Genomic DNA, 15327 nt, shown 5'->3' on the forward strand with positions numbered 1-15327 from the left:
AGGTCGCGAGTTCACGRCAAGTAATGGGCACACATCCGAAGGAAGTGGTGCAAGCAGTGTAACATCCTTTACACAAGAAAGTTAATGTTTCCGACATTTTCGGACTACTAAACAACTATTGATTTAGAACCACAGGGAGTTACCGCAAGTCACAAAGAAAGTGGTGCCTCCACTATTCCAGGACCATTTTAACTTCAACATGTAATCTAACCAACTATGCTTAGTCTAATACAGTGACAACTAAAATGCTCGCTGGCTTCCCGTGGATTTAATGCTCTGGGCGACAACAGTGTCATACTGTTTTTGACCAGACAGCATCAGATAGATGGGCTACACATACAGAGACAGAGGGAGACGCTGTTTCGTTCGTTCGGATGCTTTCCCCGGTAAAATACATTCAGCCGAGGTGTGCCGAGGAGTCGGACAAAAATAATATCCTAACGGATATGGGCAATTTTCAGTATACGATTATGTAATTGTCCGTGATCGGGGAAAAAAGATATTTTCGGGTACCAGAAAGCGTCTCTCATGTCAGTCAGTCACAGTTTATAAACCATACTGTACTGTCTTTGAGTCAGTCGTTTGTGCGGTCTAAATAAATCAACTCGCTAGTTTGCCTGTCTGTAAAGAAAAGGGCGGGCTGTACGGTTGATCCTGTTGCTCTGATTGGATAGAGAGAAGCTGTATTTTTCTTTCCATTCGCTTTCATAATTTCACCTTATCACGTTTCCTTGCATGTTTTCGGTCTGATAATTTACTGTAGGTAGGTAGCTACTAGCTTGTTAGCATCGCCTGGCACCATTCGCATGCTTCGCAGCGTCAGTGCCCCAAGGGGGTATCTGCTGGAGTCAGACTACTGGATTGTCATGTCAATCAAAAGTATTGCTAATTTTCACCATCTACAAATGAATATGTAAGCCAAAAACAACCAGTGGCGATTTTAGCATGTAAATCTTAGTGGGGCAAACCTCACAAAAAAATTGGGAGATGCATGCCAGCAATGCCACTACATAACACTAAATTAATTGTACTATATCGGTGACAAACGGTGCCCTCACACTGTTAGGGCCTATATAAAGCTGTCCCAACACCTTACCACTGCTACACCTGGTTATCAGCAGAGCCTTGTCGTCTGGCAGTGAAACAGTTCAGTCAGCTTCATTCACTGCCTTTTAATTAAAAAAAACATAGCTGATATGGCTGACTTGCTTAGTCAAAATGTGGTTTCTACTGACAATTGAGATGTACAAACTATGGCATAAGGGGATGACAGGCAGATAAGAGGCAATCCGTAATTTCGATTAAGACATTAATGAGTGAGCTACGACGGACGTGGTCAATATAACTACTTGTTCAGCACTTTTGAAATGTACAGCGACAGAATTCATAACATGGGCCGTTCTTACAGTGTTCTCCCTGTACACCAAGTCAGAACCGTAGGATAAATAAAGGGGGCATATAAGCAAACAATGAAAGCTCTGACAATAATCAATGATTACATTTCTCTAAAACTGTTTATAGGATACATGTGCACCACCAAGTCAGAACTGTAGGCCAAATTAAGAGGGGAAAATACACCAAATTATTAGGATGAGGCACATATTTTTTTTTTCTTCGTTTATTAATTCGACCATTTAAAAAAACAAGCACACATAAAACTTAAAAGCCATACATGCACATTAATAAAACCATCGAGGATAACACACAATAAAGTCTGGGACTTATTTCCATTGTGGTCCTCTTGAGACAAGATGGCTATACAAGATCGAACACAGTATGGCAGTGAGAATAATAAACAAAAACATAAAAGATGGGCTACAAACAGCTTACTACACAACATACACTTAGTATTACTTTCTTTGCTACATTATACACTGCTCAAAAAAATAAAGGGAACACTTAAACAACACAATGTAACTCCAAGTCAATCACACTTCTGTGAAATCAAACTGTCCACTTAGGAAGCAACACGATTGACAATAAATTTCACATGCTGTTGTGCAAATGGAATAGACAACAGATGGAAATTATAGGCAATTAGCAAGACACCCCCAATAAAGGAGTGGTTCTGCAGGTGGTGACCACAGACCACTTCTCAGTTCCTATGCTTCCTGGCTGATGTTTTGGTCACCTTGAATGCTGGCGGTGCTTTCACTCTAGTGGTAGCATGAGACGGAGTCTACAACCCACACAAGTGGCTCAGGTTGTGCAGCTCATCCAGGATGGCACATCAATGTGAGTGTGGCAAGAAGGTTTGCTGTGTCTGTCAGCGTAGTGTCCAGAGCATGGAGGCGCTACCAGGAGACAGGCCAGTACATCAGGAGACGTGGAGGAGGCCGTAGGAGGGCAACAACCCAGCAGCAGGACCGCTATCTCCGCCTTTGTGCAAGGGGAGCACTGCCAGAGCCCTGCAAAATGACCTCCAGCAGGCCACAAATGTGCATGTGTCTGCTCAAACGGTCAGAAACAGACTCCATGAGGGTGGTATGAGGGCCGACGTCCACAGGTGGGGTTGTGCTTACAGCCCAACACCGTGCAGGAAGTTTGGCATTTGCCAGAGAACACCAAGATTGGCAAATTTGCCACTGGCGCCCTGTGCTCTTCACAGATGAAACAGGTTCACACTGAGCACATGTGACAGACGTGACAGAGTCTGAGACGCCGTGGAGAACGTTCTAATGCCTGCAACATCCTCCAGCATGACCGGTTTGGCGGTGGGTCAGTCATGGTGTGGGGTGGCATTTCTTTGGGGGCCGCACAGCCCTACATGGCTCGCCAGAGGTAGCCTGACTGCCATTAGGACCGAGATGAATCCTCAGACCCCTTGTGAGACCATATGCTGGTGCGGTTGGCTCTGGGTTCCTCCTAATGCAAGACAATGCTAGACCTCATGTGGCTGGAGTGTGTCAGCAGTTCCTGCAAGAGGAAGGCATTGATGCTATGGACTGGCCCGCCCGTTCCCCAGACCTGAATCCAATTGAGCACATCTGGGACATCATGTCTCGCTCCATCCACCAATGCCACGTTGCACCACAGACTGTCCAGGAGTTGGCGATGCTTTAGTCCAGGTCTGGGAGGAGATCCCTCAGGAGACCATCCGCCACCTCATCCAGGAGCATGCCTAGGCGTTGTAGGGAGGTCATACAGGCACGTGGAGGCCACACACACTACTGAGCCTCATTTTGACTTGTTTTAAGGACATTACATCAAAGTAGGATCAGCCTGTAGTGTGGTTTTCCACTTTAATTTTGAGTGTGACTCCAAATCCAGACCTCCATGGGTTGTCATCAAGCTCTGTCATTCTCTGAATTTATGGTGCTTTCAAGACAACTGGGAACTGAAAAAATCCATAATGTGATCCATAATGATGACTTAGCAACTTGCTAGCTAAGATTTTGAAAGTACGATGTTGACATGATCAGTCCAATCAAAGCTAGCGTAGATAAAAAGTCATTTGATGACATTTTATCTGTGGCCAATGACCTTGAGCCTTCTTGGATGGGCACTTCTAATGTAACTCTACGGCAGCATCCAAGGGGCTTGAATTTTCGATCTCTACCCTTAGATTTGGCGGTGACGTAGTGTCCCCATGAGTGACAGAACACTGAGCCAAATCACAGCGTAACTAGAGAACATTACCAACCCCTACACTCCGTATTTTCCACTGGTTGCCCCACCACCACAGATAGCACTGAGCTAGACTGAAACACCTGCATTTTGGAGCTTCCTTACCGTACTCAAGAAAACAAAAAAAGATACCATGTTTGTATGCGGCGTTATTAAAAACTCAATGATTCGTTTTATTTCTTTAAAAAAAATTGTTTGCAAACTGATGGGACATTTATTAATGCCAAGATAACATGCTAAACAGGTGAGGCTCCGCCCTGAATGACAGGTCGCCACTGAAAACTATATGTATGTAGTGATGTTATCAAAACAATATGCCCCAGATTTGTCTAAGTACAAATGTGTCAAGTAGATCAAATAAATCAACCCTTTTGGACTATGAAGATTCCATTACATTTGAACAGTTCGGTTTAGAAAAACAGCCAACCGTCTGGGTTACTGGATGAATCAACATGCATATTAAAAGAACGAGGCTTGTCGACATAGTTGTATTATAGCTACAGTAAAAGCATAAGTAAAAATGGTGAATAAAACATTTAAAAAAGGCAAAGTCCAGACAAAGCTATTGTGCAAAACTAGTTTATTTACAAAACAAAAACAAAAAATGCCATAACGTGACAGTCAATGCACATGCACACCCTTCAGACCAACTTTTCATTTAAGTGAGTTGCCTGACGATTAAACCTAAATGACTTGAGTATCAGATAGTGGCAGGCAGGCATTCCTGGTGCACTACTTTTGACCAAGGCCTATATATAGGGAATAGGGTGCCATTTTAGACACAAGCAGAGATTCTCTCACTGGAGTGAATGGGCAAATATTGCCCAAGAGAAAACTACAGCTCATAACTGTTAAGAGTTGCATTGATTTTTATTTAACTAGGCAAGTCAGTTAAGAACATATTCTTATTTACAATGACGGCCTACCCTGGCCAAAATCGAACCCGGACGACGCTGGGCCAATTGTGCGCCGCCCTATGGGACTCCCAATCACGGCCGGTTGTGATACAGCCTGGAATCTAACCAGGGTGTCTGCAGTGATGCCTCTAGCACTGAAATGCAGTGCCTTAGATCGCTGCGCCACTCGGGAGCCCACTATATACACATGATACATTCATAATATACAACAGCAGCCTTTAAAGGACTATAGGCGAGCCAATGCTGCAAATATTAATTGGAACATGACTAGCTAGCTAACAACAGCTACTGCGTGACACAGGCTATTTTCAATCAACGTATCAGAACAAAGAACATAGCGTCAGACATTGGAGAGGAAGAGGGCATAGCCTGATGGTCCCAGATCCGTTTGTGCTGGTTTGGCCCATAAGACTTGGCGCTGGCAAGACAGCATAAACAGATGTGTGACCAGACTATGAAGGCAGGGGTGGGATCAGAATTGTAATTAGAAGGATAAAATCAGACTGTTCTATATTATTACCTCATAATTGAAAATGTCAAATGGAATATATAGGAATGGAATACATGTCTAAAATATTGACTTTGTCCTCTCAGATACATGGTGATAGGCTATATACGGTTTCAATCAGTCACCACAGTAGATATATAGGCCCTCTGGAGTAGACTTTGCAAAAATATATATTTTAACTTCTCATTTTAAACCAGTATCCGAGGACAGTGATCCTCCGGCAGCACTTTTCCTCAAGATTCTTTCTGCTTGATTTTCATTTTAGAATTTGTACAGCTCATTCAGAAAGTATTTCAGACCACTTGACTTCTTCCACATTTTGTTAMGTTACAGCCTTATTCTACAATAGATTCAATAGTTTTCCCCCCTGATCAATCTACACACAACACCCCATAAAGACAAAGCAAAAATAGGTTTTTAGAAATGTATATAAGTATTCAGACCCTTTACTCAGTACTTTGTTGAAGCACCTTTTGCAGCGATTACAGCCTTGAGACTTCTTGGGTATGACGCTACAAACTTGGCACACGTGTATTTGGGGAGTTTCTCCCATCCTTCTCTGCAGATCCTCTCAAACTCTGTCAGGTTGGATTGGGAGCATCACGGCACAGCTATTTTCAGGTCTCTCCAGAGATGTTTGATTGGGTTCAAGTCCAGGCTTTGGCTGGGCCACTCAAGGACTTTCAGAGACTTGTCCCGAAGCCACTCCTGTGTGGTCTTGGCTGTGTGCTTAGTGTAGTTGTCCTGTTGGAAGATGAACCTTCGCCCCAGTCCGAAGTCCTGATCGCTCTGGAGCAGATTTTCATCAAGGATCTCTCTGTACTTTGCTCCGTTCATCTTTTCCTCGGTCTGGCTAGTCTCCCAGTCCCTGCCGCTGAAAAACATCCACACACCAGACGTGACGCTTGACATTCAGGCCAAATAGTTCAATCTTGGTTTCATCAGACCAGAGAATCTTGTTTCCGATGGTCTGTCTGTCTTTAGGTAAACTCCAAGCAGGCTTTCATGTGCCTTTTACTAAGGAGTGGCTTCCGTCTGGCCCCTCTACCATAAAGGCCTGATTGGTGGAGTGCTGCAGAGATGGTTGTCCTTTTGGAAGGTTCTCCCATCTCCACCGAAGAACTCTGGAGCTCTGTCAGAGTGACCATCGGGTTCTTGGTCACCTCTCTGACCAAGGCCCTTCTCCCCTGATTGATCAGTTTGGCCAGGTGGCCCTAGGAATTTTATTTAACTAGGCAAGTCAGATAAGAACAAATTCTCATTTACAATGACGGCCAAACCCGGACGACACTGGGCCAATTGTGCGCCGACCTATGGGACTCCCAATCACTGCCAAATGTGATTCAGCCTGGATTCGAACCAGGGACTGTAGTGACACCTCTTGCATGGAGATGCAGTGACTTAGACAGCTGCACCACTCGGGTTCCAAACCTCTTCAATTTAAGAATGATGGAGGCCACTCTGTTCTTGGGGACATTCAATGCTACAGAAATTGTTTGGTACCCTTCCCCAGATCTATGCCTTGACACAATCCTGTCTCGGAGCTCTCTAGAAAATTATTTCAACCTCATGGCATGTTTTTTGCTCTGACATGCACTTTCAACTGTGGGACCTTATATAGACAGGTGTGTGCCTTTCCAAATCATGTCCAATCAATTGAATTTACCACAGGTGGACTCCAATCAAGTTGTAGAAACATCTCAAGGATGATCAATGGAAATATGGAAACAGGATGCACCTGAGCTTAGTTGAGTCTCATTACTTATGTAAATAAGGAATTTATTTTTATACATTATGGGGTATTGTGATTTCATTATGGGGTATTGTGTGTAGATTGATGAGGACATTTTTTTATTGAATCCATTTTAGAATAAGGCTGTAACGTAACAAAATGTGGAAAGGGGGAAGTGGTCTGAATACTTCCTGAATGCACTTTATGTAGAAGGTGCAAGAATGAAAGAAAGGGGGCAGAAGACAGAGTCCTAGTAGAGGTAATTGGCTCCCTAACCCTTCCCCTTGGCCACATCCCTATGCTTGGCTCCCTAACCCTTCCCCTTGGCCACACCCCTATGCTTGGCTCCCTCTCCCACGGCTCCCTAACCCATTGTCAAACCCATTAGCGCCATAACCCTTCCCAAAGGCCCCACCCCATTCCCCTTGGGCCCCCCTACATTCCCCTTGGGCCCCCCTACCTCTTCAATGTTTGAACAAATGTGAGGAATATGGTGGAAGGGCCAGCAAAATATGCATGCATTGAAGGGTTAGTGCCAAGCGGTAGACATAGGGAACTAATTGAGACCGGCTCAGAGAGAGAACAAGAGCGAGCGATGGAATGGTAACAGAACAAAACAGTTCCAAAAGTTCCTAGTTCCATCAACCCACTCAGCCAGCCAGTTTGCTAGCCACGATAGAGGGCTTCCTCTGGGGGATGTCCTGGGGTGTGGGGATGTGGTCCCCGGTTATCTCTGCCTTCTCAGCCGGCGTCACTGCAGGGAGCTGCTGCTTGTTCTTCACCTTAGCCTTGGCCATGTTGTAGTCCCCAGAGTCAAAGAACTTTTGCTGTAGAGACACAAAACAAAAACACAGATAAGCTATGGTAGAGACACAAAACAAAATCACAGATAAGCTATGGTAGAAACACAAAACACAGATAAGCTATGGTAGAGACACAAAACAAAACAGATTAGCTATGGTAAGGATGTGAACCTTTAAAAACTAAAATTGGGATTGTTTAACGTTTAGAAAAATTCACTAACCAACATATATATTTTTTTATAACCAAATTAAATTCACAGTGTTGTTATTACAAAACTACCACTAACAGGTCCGGATCATCATAAAGGGACACATTTAAATTAAATACACAATGCTGTAACATTAGAAGATATACATCTTTAAAAATGATTTTGTGCCTTTTGACAAACTCCAAGCAGGCTTTCATGTGCCTTTTACTGAGGAGTGGCTTCCGCTTGGCCACTACCATAAAGGCCTGATTGGTGGAGTGCTGCAGAGATGGTTGTCCTTCTGGAAGGTTCTCCCATCGCCATAGAGGAACTCTGGCGCTCTGTCAGAGTGACCATAGGGTTCTTGGTCACCTCCCTGACCAAGGCCCTTCTCCCCCGATTGCTCAGTTTTGCCAGTCGGCCAGCTCTAGCAAGAGTCTTGGTGGTTCCAAACTTCTTCCATTTAAGAATGATTGATGCCACTGAGCTCTTGGACACCTTCAGTGCTGCAGAAATGTTTTGGTACTCTTCCCCAGATCTGTGCCTCAACACAATCCTGTCTCGGAGCTCAACGGCTAATTCCTTTGACCTCATGGCTTGATTTTTGCTTTGTCATGCACCGTCAACTGTGGGATCTTAAATAGACAGGTGGGTGCCTTTCCAAATCATGTCCAATCAATTCAATTTACCACAGGTGGACTCCAATCAAGTTGTAGAAACATCTGAATGATGATCAATGGAAATGGGATGCACCTGAGTTCAATTTTGAGTCTCATAGCAAAGGGTCTGAATACTTATGTAAATAAGGTATCGGTTAATTTTTATATACATTTGCAAAAATTTATTAAAAAAACATGTTTTTGCCTTGTCATTATGGGGTAGTGTATAGATGTATTAAATAAATACAATTCTCATAAATTTTAGAATAAGGCTGTAACGTAACAAAATGTGGTAAAGGTTTAGAGGGCCTTAATACTTTCTGAATACACTGTATCTAGAACAACTACAAGATGCCATGTCTTAAAAACGCCAAGGCCCGGATGGAGAAATTGTACAATGGACCAAGCGCGAGCTCTCACACAACACGTGGCATTATGAACACACTGTCTTACATCACTGCAACGATCCATCATATTGATGAGAAGTGGAACATGAAGTACATACCGACAACATGGAGGAGAGGCATACATCAGAGAACCTAAAAACTTCATAAAATCTACCATCGTTGCTGAGTGGGTGGGGGGGGGGACAGCTGTAAGGTGAGCGCAGTCTGGTAGCCATGACTACAGTAGATTGAACTGCGTTGCCCCCTAGTGACTATACAAAAGGCCATCTCTGAATTGTGATTTAAAAAATAAATAAAAAGGTAATTTAGCACATTCATAGTACAACCTTTAAAAAGGTGTTGTTTTGGGTTCAGAGAAGTCTGTGTTTGACTTCCTTTCACAGAAAAGAAAAACAGATGCCTATAAAAGCACAAGAATGACTCCATAACAAAATGCATTGCTGTGCAAGTAGGTGAAAATAAAGTGAAAATAATCTAGTTTACATGTTCAGCGCATCTACAGCTACCAAAGTGTTGTGTTTGTAGGGCACAACCATTGGGGCATAATAGATGGTTAAGATGGAGCCGACAGAGGGGGCGCATCGCCTCAAGCTCCGATAAAACATTTCAAGTTTCTACTTAAAATGGTGTGTTTAGTATTTTTCTCTAATGATCTTAAATCAGTTTGTCTCGTGCATTACCACACACACCAGGGTAGAAGTACTAGAATACATATCTATGTGTATTCACCATCCACCGACCTCCCCGAATTCCCTGAGACAGCGAAACAATGGAATAGCTTCTTTGGCAAGAAAGCGATGACGCYGACCTAGAGGCAGACGTGGCGGGGTCTTAAGTGAGAATAAGACGCCAGGCGACCCATCCTTCATTACCGAGCATACTACTCGCCAATGTTCAATCATTAATGAACAAACTTGACAAACTCAGAGCGAGAATCTCCTTCCAGAGGGTCTTCAGATCCTGCAACATACTCCCGTTTTTTTGGCTTTCCTCCTACATCCAAACAGATTATATACAACCAGCGGGGGTTTTTCCAGGCAAGAGCAAAGGTGGTGAGCTCTGCTTTATGACCAACACCACACGGTGTGACGTAAGAAACGTACAGGAACTTGCGAGCATCTCCTCYACCTGACTTGGAATACTTGGTCATCAAAATGTCACCCTTTTTACTTTCCAAGAGTTCTCAGGGATTATTGCCATTGCTGTGCACATCCTGCCTCAAGCAGACACCAAAAAAGGCTCTCAAAGATCTTCAAAGGACTCTGAACAAACTGGAGACTGCATTCCCGGAGGCAGCGTTTATTGTTGCCGGGGGACTCTAACAAAAGTAAATTTGAGAACCGTGCTCCCAAATTATTACCAACATATAAAAACTGTCTAACTTGCAGAAATTCTACTCTTGACCACCGCTACACACCTTTTTGACACAGGTAAAAGGCTCTCTCCCGTCCTCCTTTTGTCAAATCTGACCATGACTCTATCTTGATTCTCCCCACCTACAAACAAAAACTCAAAGAGGGAAGTTCCGGTGGTCAGGTCTGTACAGCGTTGGTCTGACCAGTCATAATTCACACTCCAAGACTGCTTTGATCACATGGACTGGAATATGTTCGGGGTCACCTCTGGAGATAACATGAATACGCAGACTGTCACCGGATTAATAAAAACAAAAAAAATTTAAGCATAAATGACATGATACCGATAGCGTCTTCAAAACGTTCAGGAATCAACAAACGTGGATCGATAGCAGCCTTGTAGGAAAACTGAAAGGACGAGATGCGGTGGCTTATAAGCAGTGGCAGAGGTCACCGACGGGGACAATGTTTGGTTAAACAGTACAAATATGACCTACCAGGCATCGATCGAATATGGCGAACACAAGTGATAGGACAAAGTGGAGGAGCAATTCAGCGGTCGAACACAAGGCAATATGTGGCAAGGGGCTCTTAAGAAAGCAGCCACATCGCAGTCACCAACGCCACCTACCAGAGAAACTTAAAAACCCTTTCTCATGATTCGAGCACAATGACGGCGCGTAGAGCTTAGAGAGCACCCGATGACAACATGGGTAACACACCTCACGGTCTCCACGTGGAGCATATAAGTCACTCAAACGTGTTAACCCTTGCGAGGCTGCTGGCCCAGACGGCATCCCTAGCCGTGCCCTTAGAGCATGAGCAGAACTAGCTGGCTGTTGCAGACATCTCTCCTAGCCCAGGCCTCTATACCACTGCTTCAAGATGTCCAGCTATCGTCCCTGTGCCCAAGAAAGAAAACTGAACGACTAACTGACCAGTAGCACTCACTTCAGTCATCATGAATGCTTCAAGAGACCGTCAAAGACCATATCTCCTCCTCCCCCCCCCCACACTCCGACCCTCTCCAAATTGCCTACCGCCCTGACAGATCCACCGGACAACGCAATACGCCATTGCACTGCCGTCACCCACCTGGGACAAAGGGGAGGGATGAGAATTGATGGATCGGCGATTCTGTTGTGACTTGAACAACTGCTCAGGCCTTCAAAACAAACAGATAGGTGCCCTATAACTCATTTGCCCAGAGGTCTAAAACTCCTCCCTATGCAAACTGGTGGGTCGCTGGAGACTTTCCTGGAAGGCGCGGGCCGTCCCAAGGTGGGGGTTGAAGGCGGGTAGCGGCGGAGAGGAATTCTATCTCCTCGACACTGAAGGTCGTGCAAACAAAGCGGGCCCACAGGGTGCGTCCTCAGTTCGCTCCCTCGGCGTATACCACAACTGCGTGGCCTTCCCCACAGTTCCAACTCCGCTCATTCATCACCGTATCGTCTGTTATCAGCCTACAGTGGATATACAGGAGATAAATCAGGAGGAGCTGAGGACTTGAACATCCAATAATAAGTGAGAGAACACCCAAAGAATAGTGAACATTGCGATGTCAAAGAGAACGGTGATGGATGTTCTAGTTAAGTCGTTGTAACTATATCCTTCACCTGTTGATTTGCGTGCCGGCTGTCCATAGGAAGTGCGCAGGACACCGCAGATGCATAGGGATGGGAGATTACAGCAGCGGCATGGCCTGTGTAGCTTTTTTGTAAATGAGCCTTATAGTAAGCGTATTGGTATTGAAGGCCTCTTATTCTGTATGTGGAGTTGATACAATCTGATCCTCACAATGCATCCTTTTGGTTCGGCAGTTCTGTTTCTTGTCATATGGCATTTCCGCAGCGTTCAACGGACCGGGAGACGACGAATCGCCTTACAGGGAGGTAGTAGGCCACTCTGACTGCGTGCAGATCCGGTAGCGCAGTCAAATGCAATAACTGTCACTCCAACTCAACCGTAAGTGCCAACACCAGATTACTGGAGCGAGATGAACTCGAGACTTACGCGATCCTAAGTGCGCTGCTTCAGCACAGATCAAGATGATGTCCCATAAGCTCATAAATTATTCACACGGACATCCGTGGTATGCAGCACTGCCTACAAAAAAATGCGATCTTCAACTCATGGATGGGATGAGAGGGATATGTCCGAGGGCCTGTCCCCGAGTGGTTGTGCCGCTCGGTGCGTGTCATTACAGGATTTGAGCGACCATCCCTTGTAGTATGTGTCTCCTACTGTTGGCGCTCATCACACCGGCTCTTGGTGTTTTATCAGCAACTCTTCCGAGGTCGAGGCGGATGCATTCTTTAAGGCTCGCTTCGACAGGGTGGGGATAACGGATCGCCAGCCCCAAAACCTTCTCAAATTTAGCATTTAGGAATGGCCTTTTAGAGGTCTTTTGTTCTATTGGATCTGGGCCGAGGTACGCACCCTGATCCGGTCTGGGTGGCACAACTGCCTGTGCCCTCTGACTTAGTGAGTGACCTACATACGCCTATATGGTTCCTGTGATGCGTGTATGGTGCGCGAGGGTTGAAATGCTCGTAAGAGATCATCAGTGGACCACACCTGGATCCGCCGCTAAGTTTTGGCCGTCGGCTGCTCGCATATCGAGCGTCAGAAGCTAGGCTGGTTGGTACATAGATTTGCATTTCATGGCTCTGAAATGATAATGTGATGAAGCGTGATTCCAATTGTGTGTCTACCTCAGACTGCTGAATAAGCTCACCCACTAGTCAGCCACCTGTTCCACCTTCCTATGGAATATTTTTAGTTTAAAAAAATTATTTTACCAGGTTAAAGTTGGTTACTGAGAACACATTCTTCAATCGATAGTTAGGCAGTATCGACCAGGAGGGAATAGTTAGCATAAGCGACACGATACCGGGGGGTTGTATCCCACCTGACTTACTGCCCAATCGTACCAGCTCTGTTGTGGTGTGGATTAGGGTGGTGCGCTGAATTTGGTATGAGAGGATAGCTTGGGGAATCCCCCCCCCCCCCCCAGCCCCGTTTTCAAGTCATCTTTACTTGTTACATCCTTGCTGGCTTTTCTCCTTCGGTGTGTGCGACACTTCCCCACAATCGTTGACTTTAAAGACTTGCTTGGCCCCATATTAAGGGTTGCCCAACGAGGGTCGTTTCTTTAAGTGATTTGCATCCATACTTTTTATTTATATTTCATATAATTGTTTTATTAGACATTTTTATTGTATTTATTAAACTTGGTCCCCACAACCCCTCAATGATCATGCTGTTCCCCCTATGGTCATTCCCCCCCACCCTCTCAACAGTCTTTACTCTGCCTGCTGCTCCCTCTATGGTCATCACCCCCTCAACAGTCTTTAATCTGCCTCAACCCCAATGAACATGTATTCACCACTGCTACAGTTGTTATGATGCATACAGTGCTATTGTTTATTTAAAAAATTTAAATGACCATTTCAATTATTTTAATTTCACTTAGTGCTGCATGTTGGAGCTCAGAGCCCACRAGTATTTTTATTTAACMTTTTAACTACGCAAGTCAGTTAAGAACAAATTCTTATTTACAATTACGGCCAACCCTGGCCAAACCCGGACGACGATGGGCCAATTGTGCGCCGCCCTATGGGACTCCCAATCACGGTCGGTTGTGAGACAGCCTGGATTCGAACCAGGGTGCCTGTAGTGACGCCTCTAGCACTGAGATAAAATCCTTAGACCACTGCGCCACTCGGGAGMCCAATGTACCCTGCAATCACACGTGCAACCCWGTACATGTGACTATTAAACAATGAATGCTCTGAAGATAAAAAATAAAAAAACACATACCCCTTTCTGAAGGCGTTTCCGGAGCAGGTCAGAGCCYCCAGGCTTGGCTCCAAGATGAGGGTACCTGGCCTTCAGTTTCACCTCCTCTGCCTTCTCTGGACTGATGACGTTATCATCAATCTCCTGTGTTGGCAGAAGAATACACAGTATAAACACGCATGGAGAGATGGGGTGACATGTCACGTTATGATTTAACGTTAATGTCATGACGTTAGTACCATCATAGTTCAGGCAGCAAGATAGTTTTATCAATCTCGTGGTTGACAAGTCATGGCTAGTTTAACTACTAGCTATGATTCTCAGAGAAAAGGATGTCCTTTGGTTTGACTATCTAATGGTTGGGGTTAGTTTACTAGCTAGCAGCACACAACGTTAGCCTTCTGCGTAGCAGCAGTGTGGCAAAAAAAAGTAGCTTAGCGGCAAGCATGAACGCACGTAGACAAAACAATATGGACAACATATAGTTAGCTKGCTGGTTAGCTAACATACAGAGCTAACTAGCGGTAATTTGAGAAAGACTTGTGTTGGTAGTTAACTTTAACGCGCTAACTCCTCTTGATAACAAAAATAATGATTATGCACGGTGATGATACATTTGAAATACACTAACCAAGTTGCTAGCTAATTAAAATGCTGCTTAGACATCCATATTTGACAATTATCATGGCCCAATGTAGCATTAGCATTACCCTAGCTTGCTAGCATCAAAATAATTCAAATCTGACCTGCTGTTCCTTGTGGGTTGCCTCATCGGTGGCGGGCCTTGTTCCTTCAATTTCCTCGGACATGGCAAAAAAAAAAGTATGTAAATATCAGGTTTTCTACAAAACTGACGCGAGGTTAAACTTTCACACCAACAAAACTGCAGTGCAGACACAGCACATATATATGGCTAGCCCATACAACAATGGCCGTATGTTTGAACTGGTTCGCACCACTCTCTAAAGTCGCTCCCTCACTTTTTTTTCCTGTGTTGCAGCAGATTGCTCCGGGGCCCGTTGGAATATAGAACCATTGGACCCTTTMTTCTTCAAAGTAATCTCTAAAACGTATTTTTATAGTGAGCAACACATAATTAGACGGGCAGTATTTATGTTACATGTATTTGAAATATATATATATATACAGTTCCAGTCAAAAGTTTGGACACACCTACTCATTCAAGGGGTTTTCTTTATTTTCACTGTTTTCTACATTTTAGAATAATAGTGAAGATGTCAAAACTATGAAATAACACATGCGGAATCATGTAGTAACCAAAAAAGTGTTAAACAAATCAAAATATATTTTAGATTTGAGATTCTTCATT

The 15327-nt window shown here is 44.4% G+C and overlaps 1 protein-coding gene across 1 annotated transcript; it reads right to left on the reverse strand.

Moving 5' to 3' along the window:
• Positions 1 to 4190: 4190 nt before the first annotated feature.
• Positions 4191 to 15007, reverse strand: LOC112068485 (cAMP-regulated phosphoprotein 19). The gene is made up of 3 exons (XM_024135654.2): positions 14744 to 15007; positions 14019 to 14141; positions 4191 to 7611 (listed from the first exon to the last, which is right to left on the reverse strand). The coding sequence occupies exons 1-3, from the start codon at positions 14804 to 14806 to the stop codon at positions 7435 to 7437; spliced, it is 363 nt and encodes a 120-aa protein (XP_023991422.1). The 5' UTR covers positions 14807 to 15007; the 3' UTR covers positions 4191 to 7434.
• Between the last annotated feature and the right edge of the window lie 320 nt (positions 15008 to 15327).

The sequence above is a fragment of the Salvelinus sp. IW2-2015 genome, unplaced genomic scaffold, assembly GCF_002910315.2.
Source record: "Salvelinus sp. IW2-2015 unplaced genomic scaffold, ASM291031v2 Un_scaffold537, whole genome shotgun sequence".
Lineage (NCBI taxonomy): Eukaryota > Metazoa > Chordata > Actinopteri > Salmoniformes > Salmonidae > Salvelinus > Salvelinus sp. IW2-2015.